General features: G+C 39.3%; 1 protein-coding gene across 1 annotated transcript; it reads right to left on the reverse strand.

Annotated features, from left to right (window-relative positions):
• Positions 1–1,415: 1,415 nt before the first annotated feature.
• On the reverse strand, positions 1,416–20,776 carry tshr (thyroid stimulating hormone receptor). Its single transcript, XM_062437350.1, has 10 exons — positions 20,607–20,776; positions 14,228–14,299; positions 13,135–13,209; positions 9,764–9,838; positions 9,087–9,161; positions 8,032–8,109; positions 7,157–7,225; positions 5,809–5,886; positions 3,338–3,526; positions 1,416–2,871 (listed from the first exon to the last, which is right to left on the reverse strand). Exons 1-10 carry the CDS (start codon positions 20,774–20,776, stop codon positions 1,416–1,418), a joined length of 2,337 nt encoding a protein of 778 aa, XP_062293334.1.
• Between the last annotated feature and the right edge of the window lie 710 nt (positions 20,777–21,486).

Here is a 21,486-nt window from a genome sequence, read left to right on the forward strand (position 1 = left end):
TGGGAGTGTTGCACTTTATTTTCCACACTGAAACCAACTGCCCAGCAGTCTGGTCAAATATCCTCAAGACGTCTTCGCAAGCAAAATTAAAAAAGGTCTGAAATTATCCTTCTTTCCAGGAAAGCTCCCCCTGTTCATCTGAATATTTCCTTGAAAAAAATGTCACCCAGCAGATGAAATGCTAACCAGATGTTAAACTGCCACTGGCAGAGGGTGTCCTTTAACTCATAATAGCTCAATATCACACAAGTTTCAGCGGTGCAGCACACACGTGTCTCAGCTGTATTTGTTTTAAGCGCTCCCAGTGAAGGCAAAACTATCTTCACTGATTGTATAAGTCACTTGTTTCCATAAGAGGATGGAAAAATATCAAGATCACGCTAAAAAAACAACCATGACATTCCAACGGAGAGAGACAAGGCTTTAACAGTAGATATTTGTGATTATCATACCTGTCTGTAATTTGTAGAAAATTGCTAGTAATCAAATTATGCCTGGTGTTTACTTTTGTAATTGGATCACATGCTCTCGAGAGATGAAGACTTACCTCTTCTTACCTCTGTGTTTTTTCTGGATCAATGTGCAATAAGTGAGAGTAACAATATTTGGTAACATTAACAAAAGTGATGATAACATGACAACCAAAAGTAGACAAATATGAATCTAAAAAAGTGATACATTATTTTTGGTGCAGGTATAAGTCACATAAAAAGTACAATTTCAAATATTCTGTTTTCAATTTAATTATATGTACTTTACAAAAATCAAAGAAAGTCAAATGTGACCTTTCTAATCCACAAATCACTCAAACACTATCATGTATTTACATTATATACAGAGGTATTGATAAGACAATAGGATAGTAATTGTTATTAAAGTTTAATAAACTGCATACAGTTTTTACTGTGAACGGCACTGAGCCAGCAGGCTGTTCTACAATAACCAAGTATAAATAGAACGTTGGCTTCTTATCACTGGAAAAAAGAAGTGCTTGGGAAAACCTGTTATATTTCCTTGTATCTCGATGCCAGACTGTAAAATAACTCCAATAGAATTATAATTAATATACTGAAAAAATAGATTTATTTATAGGGTTATATATGTTTATATCTTTACATTTTCCCCTCAAAATAATCTCTGTTCGACACTAGCCACAATCCCACTGAATACAAAGGACTAAAAGTGAGATGAAGTCAAGCTCATATTTCGGTGACACTTGATATTCTCAAACAACTGGAACCATAAAATCATCACAGCCGAAATTGTGAAAACAGCTGAACTTGGCCTGAAAATTGAAGCAGATACAGAATATTGGAGCTTTCTGTTAAATATCCAAACAGATCTGTCCACAAACACTTCAAGGCCTCTTCTTTCCCACCTGAATCTGTCTTGCTTTAACACCTCGAGCTTGTGGCTCACGTGTCCAGATTCTGGTTCTCTTCAGGGCTTGTCTGCTGGCTGACTGGCTGTTGGTAGGTATGTCCAGAGCATTTCTTCAGGTGGATGGGCACCTCCTCCTGGCCTGCACCTCCTCCTTTTCTAATCTTATCCTTGTCTTTACGGATCTGGGATGTCCCACTGCTGCATTTTGACGAAACTGTCTGGCCTCTGAACAGTTGTGCTCGCTGCTGACATAGGCCCACCTTACTGAGGAGGATGAATACGTCCCCTCTGAAAGCCTTGGTGAAGATGGCGTAAAGGAACGGGTTAGCACAGGAATTGAGTGGGTAGAAGAGCACCAATAAAATTTTGGAGTTGGAGACGGTGATGAGCGGCCGATCCAGCACGGCTGACATGGCGTAGAAGGAGATTGGTGCCATGCACAAGAAGTCAGTAAAGATCAGGACAGCCATGCGCTTGGCAATGTTGGTATCCTTGGATCCAGAATGGTAGTGAGGGTTGTGCACTGCACAGTAGATCTTGACGTAGCAGGCACAGATAACCAGAAAGGCCAGGATGTTGAGGACCAGCACTGAGATGACATAGACCTGTGCCATTTTGGACTGGGTGTCCATTGGGAGACAGATGCTGACCTTTTGGTAACTGCTTACCCCAACCAGTGGGAGCAGCGCCAGGATGAGGCAGAAGATCCAGCCACCTAGCATCACCACTGCTGCATGGTGCAGGTGCAGTTTACGATCCAGCCTCATAGCGAAAGTGATTGCGTACCACCTCTCGAGAGTGATCACTGTCAAGGTGTACACAGACAGCTCGCTGGCAAAGACTGTAAAAAACCCTGCAAGTCCACAGCCGGGGCCCGTCTGCCAGTCTATGGCATGGTTAAAGTACTCGGCTCTAGTGTGGAGGTCTACAGAAGCAATAAGCAGCAGATAAATCCCCATGCAAAGATCTGCAAATGCCAGGTGGCACATGAGGAAGCGGGAGACAGAGAGCTTGTAGTGGCTGGTAAGCAGCACCAGGAGTACCACCACATTTCCCAGAACAGCCAGCAGACTCACAAACCACACAGACACTCGCAGGAATCCAAAACCCATTATGTCCTCACAAGGATTGAACTCATCAGGCACTGGTGCACACGCCACCTCCTCTCCCTCCTCGCACACCACATAGTCATAACGACTGTCAAAGTCTTGGCTTGTGTCTTCCTGGGGGTTCTTGAGGGTCTCGCCGAAACCCACATCCTCATCTGGCTGGCCCCCAAAGTAGGCGTGGTAGTGCAGGCTACCATGGAAGTCACCTCTCCTCCAGTCTTGTTGGGATTCTCTTTGGCCTCCGTCGTTCAGCTCCTCGTCTGGGACTGTCTCCACCTCGCTCTCCTCTTGGAGGGAAGGTATGCGAAGAGGCCCCACAGAGCGCTTGTGATGCTGGTCGTAGAAAGCAGTCAGGTTACAGATGATGTACTCCAAAAAGCTGAAAACATACACAAATAGACTTAAGATTGAGTCTACAGAATAATACACTAGCACCAAATTAGACACAAAAAAAACCAGACAGACCTGGCTGGAATCTTCTCTAGGACTAAGTGATTCCTGTTTTGAGAGTTTTGAGAGCCATTACTTGTCTGGCTCAACCTTCTTCCTACAATAACAGCATTGAGTGACACTAATTATGGCAGCAGTGTAAGAGGTTATAGGTAAACACGTCAGAGAGTTGATTTAATTCCTGCCAAGATCCACACAATACAAGTGCAGCTGCCCTACACACTGCCTCATGCGGTAAATCATCCAAACACAAAAAAAATATACAGACTACAAGTAACAGCTTTCTGTTGGACGCTAATTGTCTTTTATCCACACTTGCTGTGATGCCTCAGCTTGACTTTTCTGATTCCCTTAAGTACATGTGACGAATACACTCAAGAACTGATGAGGCTCACCCTCGTTTCTTCTTGAGGTTTTTGAAACCGCAGCAGTGACTGGGGTAGGTAAGGTTGGCATTAGTGAGGTGCTTGAAGGTTTTGATGGGTGGCAGTTTCTTGAGGGCAAAGGCATTACGCGCCTTCAGCTCACGGACAGAATCCATACCTGCTGTAGGCAGGGAGGTGATCCCCGTCTGGGATACGTCTCTGAAAGACAGGGAGGGAAAGAAAGAGCTCAAGAAAATATATCACATATCTTAACCTTTGTTAAAGAGGCACCCAGATACCTCTAATGCATAGGCCCAATTATTCTTAGCTATGTCTTGTCCCCCATTTTTGAACTTAACATTCAATCATATTGCATTCCCTGTGTAAACCTTAGGGACCAAGTCAAATCATTATTTATTTTCCTGTTGAGTTGTGTCTTTAAAGGAATTTCATTAATCTCACAAACACATTGCCTGCTAAATTTTACCTTTGCAACATCTTGGCCCAAAGTGAAACCATTGCTCATATTTAATATTTTCACAGATGAAGCTGGTCTTCTTTGGTTTGTGTTTTGACTTTTCCCTCAAGGCTTATCTAGGAAATGGTACGTGGCCAGATTACAGAGCCCTGAGGTCACAAATGGGGTCACAAATGACTAAATGAAAGAGCAGCAAGCAGTCACCAGAACTTTTGCAAGTGCAGACTTTAGAACAAATGTAGTATTGGCAAATCTACAGAGGAGCTAGACACGATGTGTTGTTTAATCCATCTATGGAGCTCTCTGGAGCTCCATAGATGGATTAAACAACACCCTCCATCTGTTTCCTTGAACGAGCTCCTCAACTCCTTCATCATCTTTAAGCAATTACATGTGGTATTTCTTGCACTCGGCCATCATGCCAAAGCCAGCTCAACCTCATTGGGACAAAGACATGCAGGGGATTGACAATCTCACCAACATCCTGTGCGATCCTATTATCAGGACATTCCACCGTACAGCACCGGACACTCCCCCCTTCCAGGGGCCAACTAGAGGCCAACTTCTCTTTTGCTTTCTTTAGTTTCCTAAACTGTTCTATCTCCAAGTCATTGTATCTGCTGATTAATCTGATTAAGTAAAAGAAACACAACCCACACAATTAAATATTTGCTAAGAGCTCCGTTTTTTTGTTTTAGTCCCATTTGCTCTCCCCACTTCTCTGTCCTCTGCTCTCTTTTCCTCTCATGGGGAACATTGTGTAAGCCTGTAAAAAAAAGCAGCACAGACCCTGTGAGTGTCGGTCTGATTTTGTCATTCCCAGATGTTTAGCTCATGACCTCATGGAGGTGACCTCACTCAGGACATGTTCCTCAGTGGAACAGAGGAAGAAGACCTGCGCACGGACCCCATTTATCTAACCAGACATTTAAGGGCTAGATCAGAGCCACAACGGCAACTAGATAGCTGTGGTAACGGGTGTTGGCATCAAACTCCTCAAAAACGAAGACTCTGCTTTAAGAGAACTTGAGAACTGCAAAAAGACAACAGTATCAGAGAAATGGCCTTGCACACAATGTGTGTCAGATTTCCTGGTCAAAGACACAGCTGTGGAGGAATGATTTTTACGCTTTGATGATATGCTATCCCATTTCGTAGACATGTCTCATCCAGTCTGCACTTTATAAATGTGGAAATTTCTGAAATCTAACTTGACATGGTGTGGATAATTTAATTACCACACTCGGCCTATTATTTGTTGATATATACACTCCCGAAAGGGTTTTCTTGTATGCACATTTGGCATCATTGAATAATATCCTGGAATAATATAATTAGCACATTATATCTTGTGTATTTATCGATCCTGGTATTGAGCTCATCATCTAACTTTAGTCAAAAAAGCTAATATCTATCTATTCCCTTAAAGCAAAGCTGTGTAACAAGGGGCCACAGTAGCCACAAGTGTAAATGCTAAAACATAGTGTAACAGTAGCAGAAAAGTAGAGCAGAGTTGTATTATCAGTGAAAACACTCTGCAATTTAAACTAATGGAACAATATCTATCTAAAGTTTGCTGACATCAACTCACATTGGCCACCATTAAGCTATTGGTCAAACTAGACCAAGTGATGCTGTAACAGCAAGACCCCCGAGTGCATTGACTTGATCTTTCAAAATCTGCTTAAAAACTGGCTTCAGGTTGCAAACTACAAGTGTTGTAAGGCATTAACCAAGTCCAAAAATAAGAAATTCTTAACTTTATCAAGTTTATTTAGGCATCAGAACTAGCTTTGTGAAACTCAGGACCATTTTGATACATATGTTTTCATGTAGTAGTAATAATAGAACAGATTTTCAAGAAAAGCATCACACAAATAGATATAATCAAATTTAAAGCACAGTGACTCAACTTTTTTGATATGTCTAAGTTCAAGATTTGAAATTACTGTATGTGTGGTAAGAATTGTGTGTGATTAGTCAAAAAAAAGTGTCTCAAATCATCATCCTGTCAGATACTTACAGAAGCATGGGGCCGCTGATGGTTCCCACAAAAGCCCTTTCATCCATCTTGGTCAAATACTTGTTCCTGTGAAGGTCGCTGGACAGGTAAGCACAAATTTAAGTTTATTAAGGGAAAAGTGATCCTTCACATTTCAATCAGACTGACATAGACGAGGCATGGCATAATATTTTCCCAAACCTCATCACTGCACATTCCTGTATTTATTTTCTCTCATTTCAGGGGTGAAACATAAAAGTAAAAGGTCTCACTCATGTTACTAAATCAAATAAGACAGTATAACATGGGACGGCGTACTCCTTAAACATACTGCACCCTCACTACACATTTCCCTGAATCCCTCAAATCTAATAAGGATAATAGACCTGTGAGGGGCGTGTTTATCTTGGTCGGGCTATGCAGGGATCAGTTCTCCCCTCTGAGCAGATCAGGCGCCAACACAAACATCCATGTGGTAAGACTCACTAGTCACTCAGCAATGGCTTAATTAGGCTCTTATACGGTGTGTGTAGGTGTTGTAAAAGAGGATAGGGGGCTTGAATTAATATCATTAATACCTCATATCCTGAATATGCAGGATTCTGGACCAGGAGGTGACAAAAAGAGAGGAAAACATGTTGCGGCAAAAGAAGAGAAGGAAGTGATGCTTACCTGTTCTCCTTTCACTGCCACATCATTTATCCAAGTGAAACTATTGAATATACAAGTGTGAAATTGATTTCTACAAGTCTGACACAACTCGAGGCTTCAGTGTCACTGAGTGTATGGGAGAGGGGAACTCTTTAATGCAGACTTCCTGATACCCACTTTTGGAAACATATTTCCCATGAGAACTTCAGCTTGCTAATCAAGCGCTGGGCTTAGGCCCTTTTGGAGTACATATGAGAAGGCCCGCAGAGACCCGACTGTGAGCCCGCTTCTTTTGTAGTTTAACGTTGGGTAAGGAAATACACATGCCAGATGTCAGAAAAGGTTTAATCCAGGCAAAATCCTGAGTAACCTAATTTTTGGAGAAACTTAAGACCTCTAAATCGACAGTGTTTCAGTGACAGATAGTGCTTAGCTGTTAAAGCGGCGAAAACTCATCAAGAGAATAAAAAAATAACCCTTAAAGCTATTATAAAACTCACTTAACTATCAATTGTTAAAGGAATAGTTTGACATTTTAGGACATATATCTGTTCACTCTCCTGTTGAGAGACGGATGCCACTAAAATATTTTAATATTCTCATTTAACTCTCAGCAATAAAGTGAATAGGCACATTTCCCAGGATGTCAAAACGTTTCCTTTAACTTCTATCAAATTGATTAAACAAGGTTGGCATAACAGAAATAATATTAACCTACACTTGATCTAGTTTGGTCCCATTAAAGGCGTGATGCTGGATTACTCTGAAGCCGTTTCCATACAGCATCCTGGAAAAGGAGAATGATACATTTATACAATGATACCAAGAATGCAGCATTAATTACAATTCCTTTTTTTAGCTTTAATATTCAATCTGAAAGAAAATATGTTCCATGTGTTGATTCATCATCTGTGTTTGTGCAGCAGTGGCAGACATATGTGGGATCTACTTATTTCATATTTTATGGTGAGGTTTTGTCTGTCTGTGCAATTTTGTGGTTTTAACCCACGATTTTTTTTTTTGAATCACACTGTTCTGTGTGATAAAATTGCAATCCCTCTTCCCGTTCTCCCGAACCTAACCACATGTACATACGACTGCCTTTTGTGTGTGAGTGTCGTGTACTTGTTTTCTGTTATCTTTGTTAGATTCAAAGGGAGTTCAGAGGGAGGACATGTTTTCAAAGTGAGGTCATTTTGGCCAGTCCCCACTTTTTCTGGTGGCTATTTTAGTCTTTGGATCACATTTAGGAATAGGGGGCAAAACCAGAGTTGTAGCACTTTTTTTTTCTACTACAGACCTCATTACATTTTCCTTATTCATTTTATGAAGGATGCCTTATGTAATTACATTTTAAGCTACCCTAGCAGCATGGCTCTTACAATGGTGACGTTGGTCAGCTAGTCCACCACTTTGGTCCAGACTTAAATATCTCAACAATTATTGGATGTATTGAGATGAAATTGGATTAAGACATTCATGGTCACCACAGGATTAATTCTAATAACTTTAGTGATCCCTTATCTTCTTCTCTGGTGTTGTTTTGTTTTTGCATGTCTGTGTGTGTGTGGGTATGCGAGTGTTATATCTCACACTGTAAGCACTTCACTGGTAATGCCACAGAATGAGTTGGCCGGGATCTCGGTCATGTAGGGATGATCAACGATTTCCCTGCAAAGGAAAATCGGGAGGAAATGAAGTGGTATTGCAAACATAGACCTTGACTGAAAAGTGGCATCGAGAGGAATGTAGTGTTGATGTATTCTCAAGTATTATGTCTGGGTAGGAAAATTGAATTAAATAGAGCAGCAGATGTGTGAAGATGTGACCATGGAGCTCATTTCGTGTGAATATGCAGAGGGTATAGATGGAGAAGCAGACATTTATAGCAAATACATACACACATGCACATATACAGCTCAATTAAATATACTTACATATTAAAGTGCTTATGCAGTATAATATCACATTCATGAGGGAAGTCTACTGTATGTCCTGCTAGTGGCATTGATAGTGTTAACATTTCTCAAAATCAAGACCACATTGCCTGCAATTCCTTCTGTTTGCTGCAAACAAACAACTATATAAGGATGATAAACATGTTTGATTGGGGCTTTTTCATTGTTTTTTCATTCCCTCTGATTTCTCTCCTTGCAAAAAAAAAAAAAAAAACCTAAGTGGAATTTTTTTTAAAGGAAAACAGAAAACCAACTTGCAGTAGAAGAAAATCATCAAAATCCTTCAAGTAACATAAAATACCAAGCAGGAAAAGGCAGCTAATGGTTAATCTTCTCATTGTTTGATTAAGGCAAAGCAGCTTTATTTGTAGAGCACATTTAATTACAAAGACTCAATGTGCTTTACATTTAAAATGAAGCAAAAGCATATGCAACATGGTGGTATAACAATAATAATAATAATGATTATGACAATAATAAAGAAGCAACATGCCCATAATACCTACAAATACACACATGCCTGAACACCTTTACCAGCTCCTGTTTGATTAAGGTAGTTACTAATGATAAAATGAATGTGCCAAAGTCTTGCTGAATTTAAAAATACTAGAAGAAGCATACATATTAATTAGTAGTATAATTGGAGTATATAATTGGTGGCTTAAAAGTTGTGAAGTTACAACAACTTACAGTATGAAGTTCATGTCATTAGAGTGGATGTTGCTCAAGTCAGGGAAGAAAGTAAGGCCAGTATTGAAAATCCCCCTGAATGGCATAAAGAGAGGAAAAAGTCAGGGTACAGTAAACACACAGACAACACAGGTTCCTTTAAAGATGCTTGTTGTCTTATTGTTAATAATCTGGAGTTATATGGGATATATGTGATGTAATAATATAACAAGCATTGCTGAAAACAGACCCAAAGATTTGGTATTTTTATCACACCGGCTGTTCAGAGTAGACGCATCATCATTAATAATAACTAGTCGAATTCATTTTAATTAGTAAGTTGAAGAGTCACTGCTACATTCTGGTTTGTGACATGCTGTAACTTCTATAAAAAGAGCTGAAATAAAGGTGACCTCATGCTAAACTACTCAGTTTTGACCTACTAGATGGAAACAACAGCCTTTTCCTATGAGTTAATAATTTATATAAGATGTTGGATTTGTCTTTTCCACCCTGACACACACACACACACACACACACACAAAAACTATGAATAGAAGTTTAAATAATTGCCAGACTCAAGTATTTTAAAATGCATATGAATCATCTTTTGGGTTACAATGATGTTGTCAATATGTATAATTTAATGTCAAAACTGTATGAGTTCATAAAAAGAACATGCAATGAAAAATACTCACAGGTATTTGAGGTTTGGGAGATTCTTAAAGGCTTCTGGGTCAATGTAGGTCAGACTCTTTGCATTTCGTATCTCTCTGAAGGAACAGACATACAAGAAATAGTTAGAAATACATATTGACTGGCAGATACACAACCTTGAATCACCTTTTATGTTTGTTAAAGGAAACAAGTGTGACATAAGCAAGTTGTATGTGATTGATAGACTATAAAAAAGGGTTAGGACTAAAAAATTCCTTCATTTTTTCCTGCGCTCTTTTCCAACATTGAATGATTATTATTTATGTTGTATAACTAGAGTTTGCAGTTATTTCTATTTGTTTTGTTTCATTGCCTATGTATTTTAGTTTGTTATTTTAACATGTTCGAAATAAATAAATAAAACTAAACTAAAGTGTGTGTTGTGGCCCCTATGACAGATATTTGCACACACATTTATAAACACAAACTGAGCTGTCTTATAACCTGCTGACAAAGCAGGACGAGGAGCTTGTCGGTACAAGAGAAGGGAAACTTGGTGCAGACAGCCAGGGGCGGAAGTGGAGTCCAATTAGTGTTTCATTAGTGTGTTTACTCTGGTCCACCCTGGGCTGGATCCAACACCTCTCTCTGGTGTCTGAGGCCATGTGGTACTCTGGAACGTGTGTCCTGGCCTTTCTTCACACACCTGGCAAAACTCAGTGCACCCAGCAGACAGACATGCTCAGACCAATGGAAGTCATTAAGTGGGAGAGATTTGTCTTCCTAATGCTGCTGTGTATAAACTGAAACCAGAACAATATATTGGAGGGCAGTTTTATCAGTTAATATAACCACTGCTTAGTCTGTCCAGCAGACTATAAAAAGAGTGGTAGCATCCAAGTTGGTAAAGCCATACAGATGGTGGGGAATGGTTTGATGACCAAATTTGTAGGCTATGACATGTTTGCGCTGGAAGATAAGCAAATCTTTGGATGCAAAAGCAAGTTTATTTCATATTCAAAAGGTGATACAGTGTCACAAAAGTGTGAAAACTGCTGACAACAGTCCAAAGAGTTCATGTTTATTTTGCGTTTCAAAGCCACTCTATTAAAAGAATGGCAATGCTGGTTTGTAGATTCTCATTTTGGCAGGTAATTTTGGTCCACACTGAATTATCTCAGCAACTACTGGATGGATTACCATGAATTTGAAATGTATGGTCCCCAGAAGATGAATCTGTGACTTTAACAATCCCTGACTTTTCTTCTAGCATCATATACAGAGACATTGGCATTTGTGGCTTTGAGTGAAATGCCTCAGCATCTATTGAATGGCCTCTTAGGATAAACTGTGACAATTTTGGTGATCCTTAACTTTTTACCTAGTGCCATCATCACATCAACATTTAAATTTCTTTAATGCTTTAATTTATGTACTTTTTGTACTTTTGTTTAGTGCTAATTAGCAAATGTTAGTGTGCTAATGTATTAAGTAAGATGGTACATATGGATAACCTCATACCTACTACCTGGTAGCTTTAACTCAGCACTGCACCTAGAATCAGCTTCACAGAGCTGCTAGCAGCTGTAGACTTCAGTTTTATTAGCCATGCCAGCTCTGTGTCTCTAGGGACAGCAATGTTGGTCTGTCCACCACTTTGGTCCAGAGTGAGACAGAAATATTAAAACGTTTAATGGATTGCCATGTACTTTATATGATCCCCTGAGGATGAATCCTAATGACTTGAGTGAAACATTCACTTTTCATCTCACAGCACCAGCAGGTCAAAGTTTTAATTGGCACAAAATGTGGTACAGACATTCATTTCACACACATGACGTATTTTAATGAGTTTTTGTGATGGAGTTTCATCTCACGCCACCTTACAGTTGACAGTTTGAGTTCAGAGTAAAACCACTGGATGGATTGGCTTGAAATGTTACATATTGGTCTAATCTACACTCCCAGGGGTCTTGCATGTTAATGTGTGAAATAAAATAACTGTGTTAAACATGAACTGATAAATATAAACTTTTTCATTGTGAGCATGTTAATATTCTGATGTTTTATTCATGTTTTTCACTATAAATATATGAAATAAATTGAGTCTTTATTTGAGGAGACACCTTTAGTTATTTGTCACTGTGGAGGCCTGTTTTCTATTTGGCCATGTTAACTACCCAATTTATTTGTCACACATTGTTATATAGTTTTTTCCCTCCACAATAAACAAAGGTTGAAATATTTATGGCATCATTTGCCAAAAGAGTACCAAAACAGAGACTTTTATTTAGGAGAAAACCTTCCAGTAAAAATTGAAGAAGTTTGTAAATTGGTGGTTTCTCTTGATGGGGGCATGATACGACCAATTCTGAATTCTCAGCTCCGACTGCAGCCCTAGATCCACAGCTGCTGTCGGCCTCAAGCAGCCAACAGGAAGCAGAGCATTAATTTGTGTCTGACCCTGAAGGAAACCTGAGATAGATGCCATTATCTGATGTATGGCACTACACTGCACCAATCAGTGGCAAATAGGCCCCGGAGATCCAAAATACACCCCCAACAAAAAAGATACAAACCTCAGCTAGTCATTTGAATGATTGTTTCTGTATGTACTTTGATATCTGGAATTAAGCAGCTAATAAGGACAGACAATAAAAGGAAGAATAATTAAGATAAAACTGACAGTCAAATGGTACCTTCACACACATTAAGTCATAGCTGTTAATCATAGTTACTGTCTCGAACGATGACACATGCCCACATTTTATACAGTAATTGGACAGTGGAAACAAATTGTGTACACACAAAACGCTGTGTTGCAAGATGCTGTAACTTGGAACAAATCATTCACATAGCCAGGAAGTTTTGCAGTAATACATGAAGTGCTAGGAGGTGTTCTGCTGGAAAGTGTGTGGTCCGCCCAGAGACTCCAGCCATAAATCTCTATCCCATAATTGAGAATAGAGTGCACCTTGCTAGAGTTTTTCCCCTGAGCTGCTTCAGCAAGAGCTGGAGCATGAGGAAGACGAGGAGAGAAGCCAAATGCTGGCTGCTGTTTAGCCTCTGCTCTAACACTTTTATTCCGACTGTCTGTTTAAACTAGACACTGTAATAATGTGCCAAATCCATATAATAAGTTATTTCATTCAATTTAAGTGCCTTTATCTAATCTGCATGTAGTGATCCCATCATAAGGTTATTTTAATCTCATAAATTGCTAGAGAGCACTCTGTACCTCTTTGATGAGGAGCAGTAAGTGGAGCAGGAGAGTTTCTAATGTCTTTCTTTCTTACCTCCATTTGCCGCCGGCAAGGTTCAGAATTAAGCATTTTGTCTCTCCAGAGAGCAAATGCAGCAGCTTAATCAATACAAATCAATAAAGAGCGTGCCCTTCTCTTTAGTTACTCACATGTGGGTGATTTTCCTCAGGCTGTAGAATGAGTGCCTCTCCAGCCTCTGCAGCGTCACATCCACTGATATATATCTAAAGAGAAATGAACAAAGCTCATGTACAATGTGTAAGCTGTCTTTATTATATCAAAATACAGACTTTTCTTAACTCTATGTCTGACTTGCACTGTGTCAGTTTGAAAGGGAAATATAAGACCTGTTTTCATAAACGAGTTTAAGTGTATGGGTCTAAAACTCTCTTTCCTGAATTTATCGGCCCACCTTGTCTAGAGCCTCCAAAGTCACGGGTAATTTTACAGGCATGCACCTCACATATACATTGACTAATCATCAGTCACTCTGCTCCCATTTGTTATTACTTGGTAACAAGTATGCTCTTTAAATAAACCATGAACTTTGCAGTGGATCAGAGTTGAAAATGAGCTTCTTATTGGAGAGAAAAAAAAAACATAACACATTCTGTTTACTTACAGTTATTACAAGCCACTAAATAAAACACACCATCATGTTCTCAATCTGACTGACATTTTATTGGTTTTCTATCTTGTTATGCAGCGCTGTATCATTTCATCTGGATGGAGAACAAGGAGACAATAGAAATGTGCGACTGTGTGCACTTGTGACTGTTTGAGGCTCGCATAAAGCTTCTCATCCACCTCTGTCTCTCTTCATGCATGACTTGGACGTAGGGGCTCGAGTGTATATTTTACCTCTACAGAAACTCCACCTCGAATGGGAGTCTAAAATCACCACACGCCCAAAACGCTCTGCTGAAATACCTAGCCAATGTCCAAACCCTGCTGCGGTAGAAGGACCAACATTCCTATTGAAGGAACGCATTAGCGCTTCCAGCTGTGATTAGGAGCCAGTGGTGATACTAAACAGAGAGCATATCATCTGCTTGGGTGGGAGACAAAAAGGAAAGGGGGTGGGCTGTTTGGAGCTAAGATAGATTCACATTTTTTAGGTAAAACAGTTGAAAGACAACAGGTGGATGAGAACAGCTTTGGAGGGTTTGTGTTTGAATAGCCGTTAATGGAAAGTGTACAAGGCTCGAATGGAATAATCCCACTGAATAAATTGCCACTCACATCCTAGAGATGTTGACCATGTTGGCAAAAGCATCTGCTGGCACGGATGAAAGACGGGTCTCAAAAAGCCATCTGCTTAAAAAAAAGAGACATTATAGTTATTACAAACACATTTTACTGCCTGCATTTTCTATTTGTGGTAGGTGTTCTACCACATTATTAGAAGAATAATTGAACATTTTGGGAAATAACATCATGCAAGAAAACAAATAAGTGCTTTTATAACAAACAGTGAATCACAACTAATTCTTGGCAAGAAAGTGAATAAGCGTATTTCCCAAAATGTCAAACTATTTCTTTAATTGATGAGTTTAAAACCTTGAATGTGGGGATTATCTGAGGATATTCTGTATTTCCTAAAGTAAATTGCACATATCAATAATTTTAAACAAAGGGAGCTCTGAAGGGGAAGAGAGTCTGTGCAGGTAAGAGAGGAGAACAAGTCAAACAGATGAAACATTGATAAATTCTTGAATCAGATGAAAGGTTTCTTTGAAGTAAATGGTGAAATACCCCACTCCCCCATTCTAGAAACATTGGGGGGGGGGGGGGGGGGGGGGGGGGGACAAAGACTTGGATCTGACTTGACCTGAGCTGGCCGCCAAATCAAACAATGTCTGGGTCTGTTTAGGACAATGTTTCAAAAAGTTAGGTCGAAGTTGGACATTCATGATGTTCTGGAGAAATTGGTACCCAATGTTACAGATGCAGTGTTAAACTGAGTGTTAAATCAGATATTTAACCTACAACACAAACCATAGTTTGCTGTAGGTTTTTGAATAAAAAAGAAGATAAATTGTTCGTGTGTTAAAAGTATTAATGTAAATGTTAATGTACCAGGTTAATGTTGAATGTTAAAATCAATTATATTAAGTTGAAAGATGCAAAATGCAATTTTGATTTAAGTAAACAACCCAGAATTAAAGAAATTGTATGAGAATTTTTCATTTTTTGACATAAGATAAGAAGTTCAATACCAGTTTAATGACTATATAGGTCAAATATGATGCTATACAGAGAGCTTAGCTTAATATTAAGACTAATACAGGGTAACAGCTGGCCTGGCTCTGTGCAAAGGTAACAAAATCCACATACCGGCATGTCTTCTAAGCTCATGTATTAGCATGCTATATCTTTTTTGCTCAATCCGTTCAAAACTGGCTTCATGGTGGGTCATGTGTTGTACTATTTTTTGGCAGGATGCAGCAGCTGCATATACAGATTTAATGTGTTAATTACTAAGCTTCAGAGGTGCTGGTATGGATTTTGTTATGAACAGAGCCAGGCTAGCTGTTTCTGTTGTTTCTGTAGTGTAAAATGGTTTAGCGAATGTCAAACTATACCCTTAAGAGTACATTGTGGGCACTTTTACTTCTACTTTGCAAGTGAAAATGTGTTGTTTCTTTCGTGTGAATTTGCTGCAGACTTTGTTGTGGTGGATTTGGGAATACCAACACAGTAATAGAGGAGAGGGATTACGATGGTACCCATATGTGTTGATGACATGTTGTACTCAAAGCCCACCCTGAAATAGGATGCACATTCAGAATTTGTTCGACCGCATCCTGTGTCCACTGGCAGCTTTGCGTGTGCCTATTTTAGAGACTTTGAAGTTTTGAAAAAGGTATGAAAAAAATGAGTCATGCAAAGCCGCCATCTTTGTTCACCTTTGGCTCATTAAGAGAACAATAGACTAATTCAGAAGCTGAGATCTGGCTTGCGAGTCTGAATCACACATTACATGGGGGGGTTAGTCAGTCAGTAGACACGGGAGCACGGTACCCTGCAAACGCTTTGACAAACCCAAACAAACAGTGGGACACAGAGCAGACCCTGACACCAAACACCCCCGTCAGAACCTCGCTGTTTCGCCACGCTCAAAACCCAAATAACCAGCATGCATTTTCCCCCAGGAGCGCGGTGGGAACACCAACGAACCCATCTCGCTGGTTTAAGGAGAAAATGACTCCCTCAATTTGTCTTTTTGGATAGAAACCCGAGAAAACAAACAGGTTGGGAACTGAGTTTGAAGTGGGGAGTAGCCACATAATTTATAATAGTGTCAGCATTGGATTGACAACATAGCTGTGTTTACGAAAGGCTCTGTTTCATTTTGATGTGCGGCCTGAGGTGACTGCAGGGTGGGTCAGTTACATATGCTGTTGTTAGATTTCAACCTGCACTTTCTCCAGTGTGATTCAGTGTAAGCTCCTCTCATGTAGAAGCGCTGTCTCCCTTAAAATCTCCACTGCCCTCTCGGTCAGAGCACTTGGATGCCAACTACAGTTACTCTATATTTCACTTTAAAAAAGAAGATCTCTATTCCCATGAGTGAGGTAATGACTGGTGTTGGTGCGCTATGATTTTCAAAAAAGTATTTTTTTTTTAAAAATATTTGTTTTATCATAAACACATGAAGTTGTTACTGTAAAAGTTATAGTAACAATTTCCATGACATTATCCATCTGTACAAATTAATAGCTGGGAAACTGTCAGTATTTCCAGTAATCACAGCTCATATATCCCACTTCTTACTTTAAAATTAATCCCTGTACTCATCTGTTATCATTCAAGAACTAGCATTAGGATTTCACTCATCTGTCCATTTTATTAGATGAATAGGATAACAAATATCACGAGTTATCACATGTTTAAACTCCAATCCAAAAATCCTGAGGTTTTTGAAAGACTGGAACTGCCGTGTTTTTCCCCCCTTTCCCTTGAAGTCTTTTTTTCCCTCCTAATTATTCTCAAATGGAACTCTCTGGGTGTTTGAGAAATGTGCTGTAAAAGGTAAATATTGTATTTGAATGCATCGTCCAGACGCAGTCAGGAGTCACGCTACGCAGGCTTTTAAGAGTGTCTGTGCTTTCCTTTCCACCTCTCTGACTCCTAGTGACACATGGAGTAACCTCCACAAGTGCACACACAAAGGACTCCAAACTCTAAGTATCCACATATGCTGACTCTCTCTCTCTCTCTCTCTCTATCTCTCTCTCTCTCTCTCTCTCTCTCTCTCTCTCTCTCTCTCTCTCTCTCTCTCTCTCTCTCACACACACACACACACACACACACGCACACACACACACACACACACACACACACACACACACACACACACACACACACACACACACACACACACACACACACACACACATATGTCTGCTTTGCATTCACATTTTTATTTTTTGTGAAGAGCAACTTTTATATATTATCCTCCACATTAGAGTTTTTAACCAAACTCTTGTGACAAAATCAGTGCATAAAGTTTCATATCATAAAATTATAATAAAAGGAACTTTGAAGCACACATCTCTAATGATACCGAGGAGATTTAAGCATACTATTTAGCCCCCATATCAATGTACACTACAGGGTACATTTTGAAATCATATTTGATATGTGTTTTCTTAGTCCAATAATTCAAAATATATAATGAAGTTGTAGACATACTTTGTTGTGACTGTCTACAAGATGCATGGCCAATAGCATGAATAACTGACAAACCCCAATGGCAGCAGGGTCATCCATCCATCGTGTGTGTGTACAACAAAATCAACCTTCCTTAAGCCTCATCTGCTAGAACATCCCGCTCAATACACAATCTATTTCTGGCTTATTTGGCAGATATTTTTATCAGGATGGGGTGACAGTCCAGACAGTTGGTGGCATGCTTTCATGTCTTTCTATCTTTCTGGAAGGCTCTGGATAAACTTTGGACAGGAATGTGAGGAAATCGTAGGGGACATCGAGGCACATGGGCATGTGAATTGGAGCAGTGATCGGGAGATAATTTCATGTGATGGGTGCTGTTGGAGGCGATGCAAAGTGAGGGTGGGGATTGAATAATGGAGAGATGTTCCAATAAACTGTAAGAAAGGAATGAGGATTATCACAACATAGCACAGAACCTTTTACTTAGCCTAAATGATCATTTGTGAGCCCCACATTAGTGCTTTTGAGGTATTTTGTGTAAAAGCAACACATTAAAGTGTCTGAATCATTATGCTTGTGTTAATCTGGGAATCTCGCCTGTTTGTTTACACACATTTGAAGCGTGTATCTTCCATGTTTATATATCTTAAAACAAGACAAAGTGTCTACAGATGTGCAAGTGTCTCTCAGGCAATACAGTGGTGCTTTTAGCTGAAGTTAAAGGCTAAATTTGGGGCTGATGTGATCCGTTTGATTGGTTTTTGGTAATAAACCAAGGTCTTCAACAAATTACATTTTTTTGATCTGATGATGGAAAGGTTAAAGGAGCACCAAAGGTATTCAAATTCATCCTGAGGGGAACGATTAATGTTTGTACAAAGTTTTATGGCAGTCACTGCTGTTGGCACATTTCATTTAGAAGTACAAATGTCAACCTCTTGGAGGAGCTAGAGGAAAAGTCAGGGGGTCACTGAGTTCAGCAATCTTCATCCTCTGGGGGCCATGAATAAAACTGAATAGGAATCCATCCAATAGTTAAGATATTTCCATTTTGGACATAATTGGTGGATCCTGTTGTAAACTAGGAGGAACAAAAAGGACACCATCAAGAATTTGATGGATCAGTTTGTACAAGATGTCACCCCTCACTCATTTTGTATAGGTGCTTTTCACTTATCACATATCTATCAGCACAGAGTGCATTTATCAGTATTGTTTCTCAATTGAACTTAACCTGTAGGACCTATAAGCCCCAACTCTTCTTCTATATAATTTATTTCAATTCAAAGCTACGAAACTTATCATTATACATATTTCAAATAGTGCTTGAAATATTACGAAATGTCCCACCTTGGTTATTTACACTACACCTTAACCAAAAGTCCAGTTTGTACAATGTAATGCTGCCGTGTAATTTATCTTTCAAAAAGGCTGATTTAAATGGAAGTAGCCTTTCTAACTCTTCCCACATCTGCCAGAGAGTCTCTCTGAAGGGCATGTGTTTCCATCATTCAAGGCCATGGCAAACTGGTCGCTCTCTCTTGCATAATTTTTGCCCAGTACTTGAGCAATTTAGAAAGCGTAAAAGCCCCGCTACATTTTTCAGGGGTGACCCTGACATATTACATCATGTCGGCTCTCAGCATTCTTGACAGACTCTTTGGGGTCTTGTTTAAAGAGAAAACAGATCAACCACATATCAGATCTTGGTTGGGTCAATTTTTTGGGTCATGGACACCACAACCTTTGCTACTCCAAGAGGTAACATATTATATATAGAAAACATTTCTTTTTTATTCTTTATATGTAGTAATTGCTGAAAATAGCTGTTAAGCCTTGCATATGACCAACAGCGTAGGACTAATTATTCTCTTTGATTTATGTTGCTGGCAATACTGTTTGCTGTTGGATATAATGCAGTGGGATCACATTACATACAATGTATTGATACTGGCTGGCAGTTTAGATGAATCCATCATCTAAATAGTGGTCATGTTATTGGTGCATGTTGTTTAATTTGCACCAGATAAACATTTGTGTGTGTGTGTGTGTGTGTGTGTGTGTGTGTGTGTGTGTGTGTGTGTGTGTGTGTGTGTGTGTGTGTGTGTGTGTGTGTGTGTGTGTGTGTGTGTGTGTGTGTGTGTAACAAAGGAAAACATTGAAATTAAATGAATAAATATGAGCAGGTAGTCTTGTTCTAACATTTCCTTATGTGCATGGAGGGTGTGTTAAACATGAAGTTTTAATTATGGACCAAAGAGAATTCCCATTTGTTTTCCAGACTGTCTAGAGTACACTTCTGCAAAATACCCAGCAGCCCTCTGATACTTTTAGGTGCAGGTAGTATAAAATTGTCATGGTAATTTAAAAGGTGAATAAAAATAACCCTAATGCAGTTGGTAACTAGTGTTCACAATCAAGCATAAATATTAAGAAAGTGAACAATATATGCTGGAAATGTATGAGGTCTTCTTCACTTGTTCAATTACATTAGTGCTTAATTGTTAACAATTTCAGGTTATAAAGGTGGTTCAATAAATAGTTTAAATAGAACCTGATGCAGATTTATTAGCCATTAGTAATCCCAAACATATTATTCTAATATTCAACAATTTATAAATAAATCCTGATTTAGTGTGTTAAGATTTATTGTCTATTTCACAGCAAATCAAAAGCAGAAGTAAGATGGATAACATTGGAGCACACAGGTTGTTAGTAATAATAGCTACAATAGACAAAAATAATACTTTAAAGTGGAAAAAAACGACTTGAAATCACAGACAGCCTTAAAGTACCTGTGGGAACGCTTTGAGGGAATATTCATGACAATAATGATTTTTCCGTGGGGTTATAAGAGCACTTTACATGCAAAATGCATGAAAAAAAAAAAAGCATCGGGAATACTTTCACAGATGCGTCTTTTTTTTGCACGCCTACTTACAGTGTCTCCGTGCTCGCAGGAAACCTGGGGAGAATATCAATGTCAAAGCAGGAGATGGTGTGAGTCTTCCACTCTGAGCACTCGCAGACAGCAGGGCAGGAGTCCTCTTCCGACGCAGCGCTGACAGGCAGAGCAACCAGCGTAAACAAGGCGCATGCTATCACCTGCATGCTGGAGAGCTGCTCGCTTCAACCAAAAAATATCCCCAAGTTGACTTCAGTTTTCCCCCTGTATAGTCCTCTTGATGTCCACAACAACTAATAGTTAGAACAATATAAGTAAACTAGTCTTTCGTGGCATATGGTGTCTGGTTAATTAATGGTGTAATCCTCAGGTAGACACAGTGGAGCTGTACATGAATAGTTCTCAGTTTTTCTCGTTACAGGGCCTCAAGAGTTTCTGAGAGGTTGTGAAGGTGGAGATGCTGTAGGACGGACAGCTGCAGCTCTCTGGTGGGATTTGGAGGTGGTCTGCAACTTGAGGGGAGGGTGGACTTCTGAGGCACTCTTGTGTTAGACTGGAGAATAGTCTTTCCTTTCTTCTTTTTCTCCCCCCCTCTTGTTTTAGTTGCATGCTGTTCTTTTAATACTTTGGTCGTTGACTGTTTGTTCCAGCAGGCTATATTATTTCCAAAGTGTCTTAAAATGTGTGTTCAATATTAACCTGTTGATTTATTTTATGTTTTTGAGCGATGTGTTTTATTCTAGTCGATTATTCTATTTAGGAGGTATGGTCATATTCAGTGGGTTGACATAAAACTGCCCTTTCCAATATTTCATAAACAGAAACGGTATGTTTCTGGATATTTCGAGAAGTCTATTATATGCCCAATATTGATTTGATCTCTCTTCTATTATAGTCATTGAAATACATTCTTTAG

The sequence above is a fragment of the Scomber scombrus genome, chromosome 17, assembly GCF_963691925.1.
Source record: "Scomber scombrus chromosome 17, fScoSco1.1, whole genome shotgun sequence".
NCBI classification, from domain to species: domain Eukaryota; kingdom Metazoa; phylum Chordata; class Actinopteri; order Scombriformes; family Scombridae; genus Scomber; species Scomber scombrus.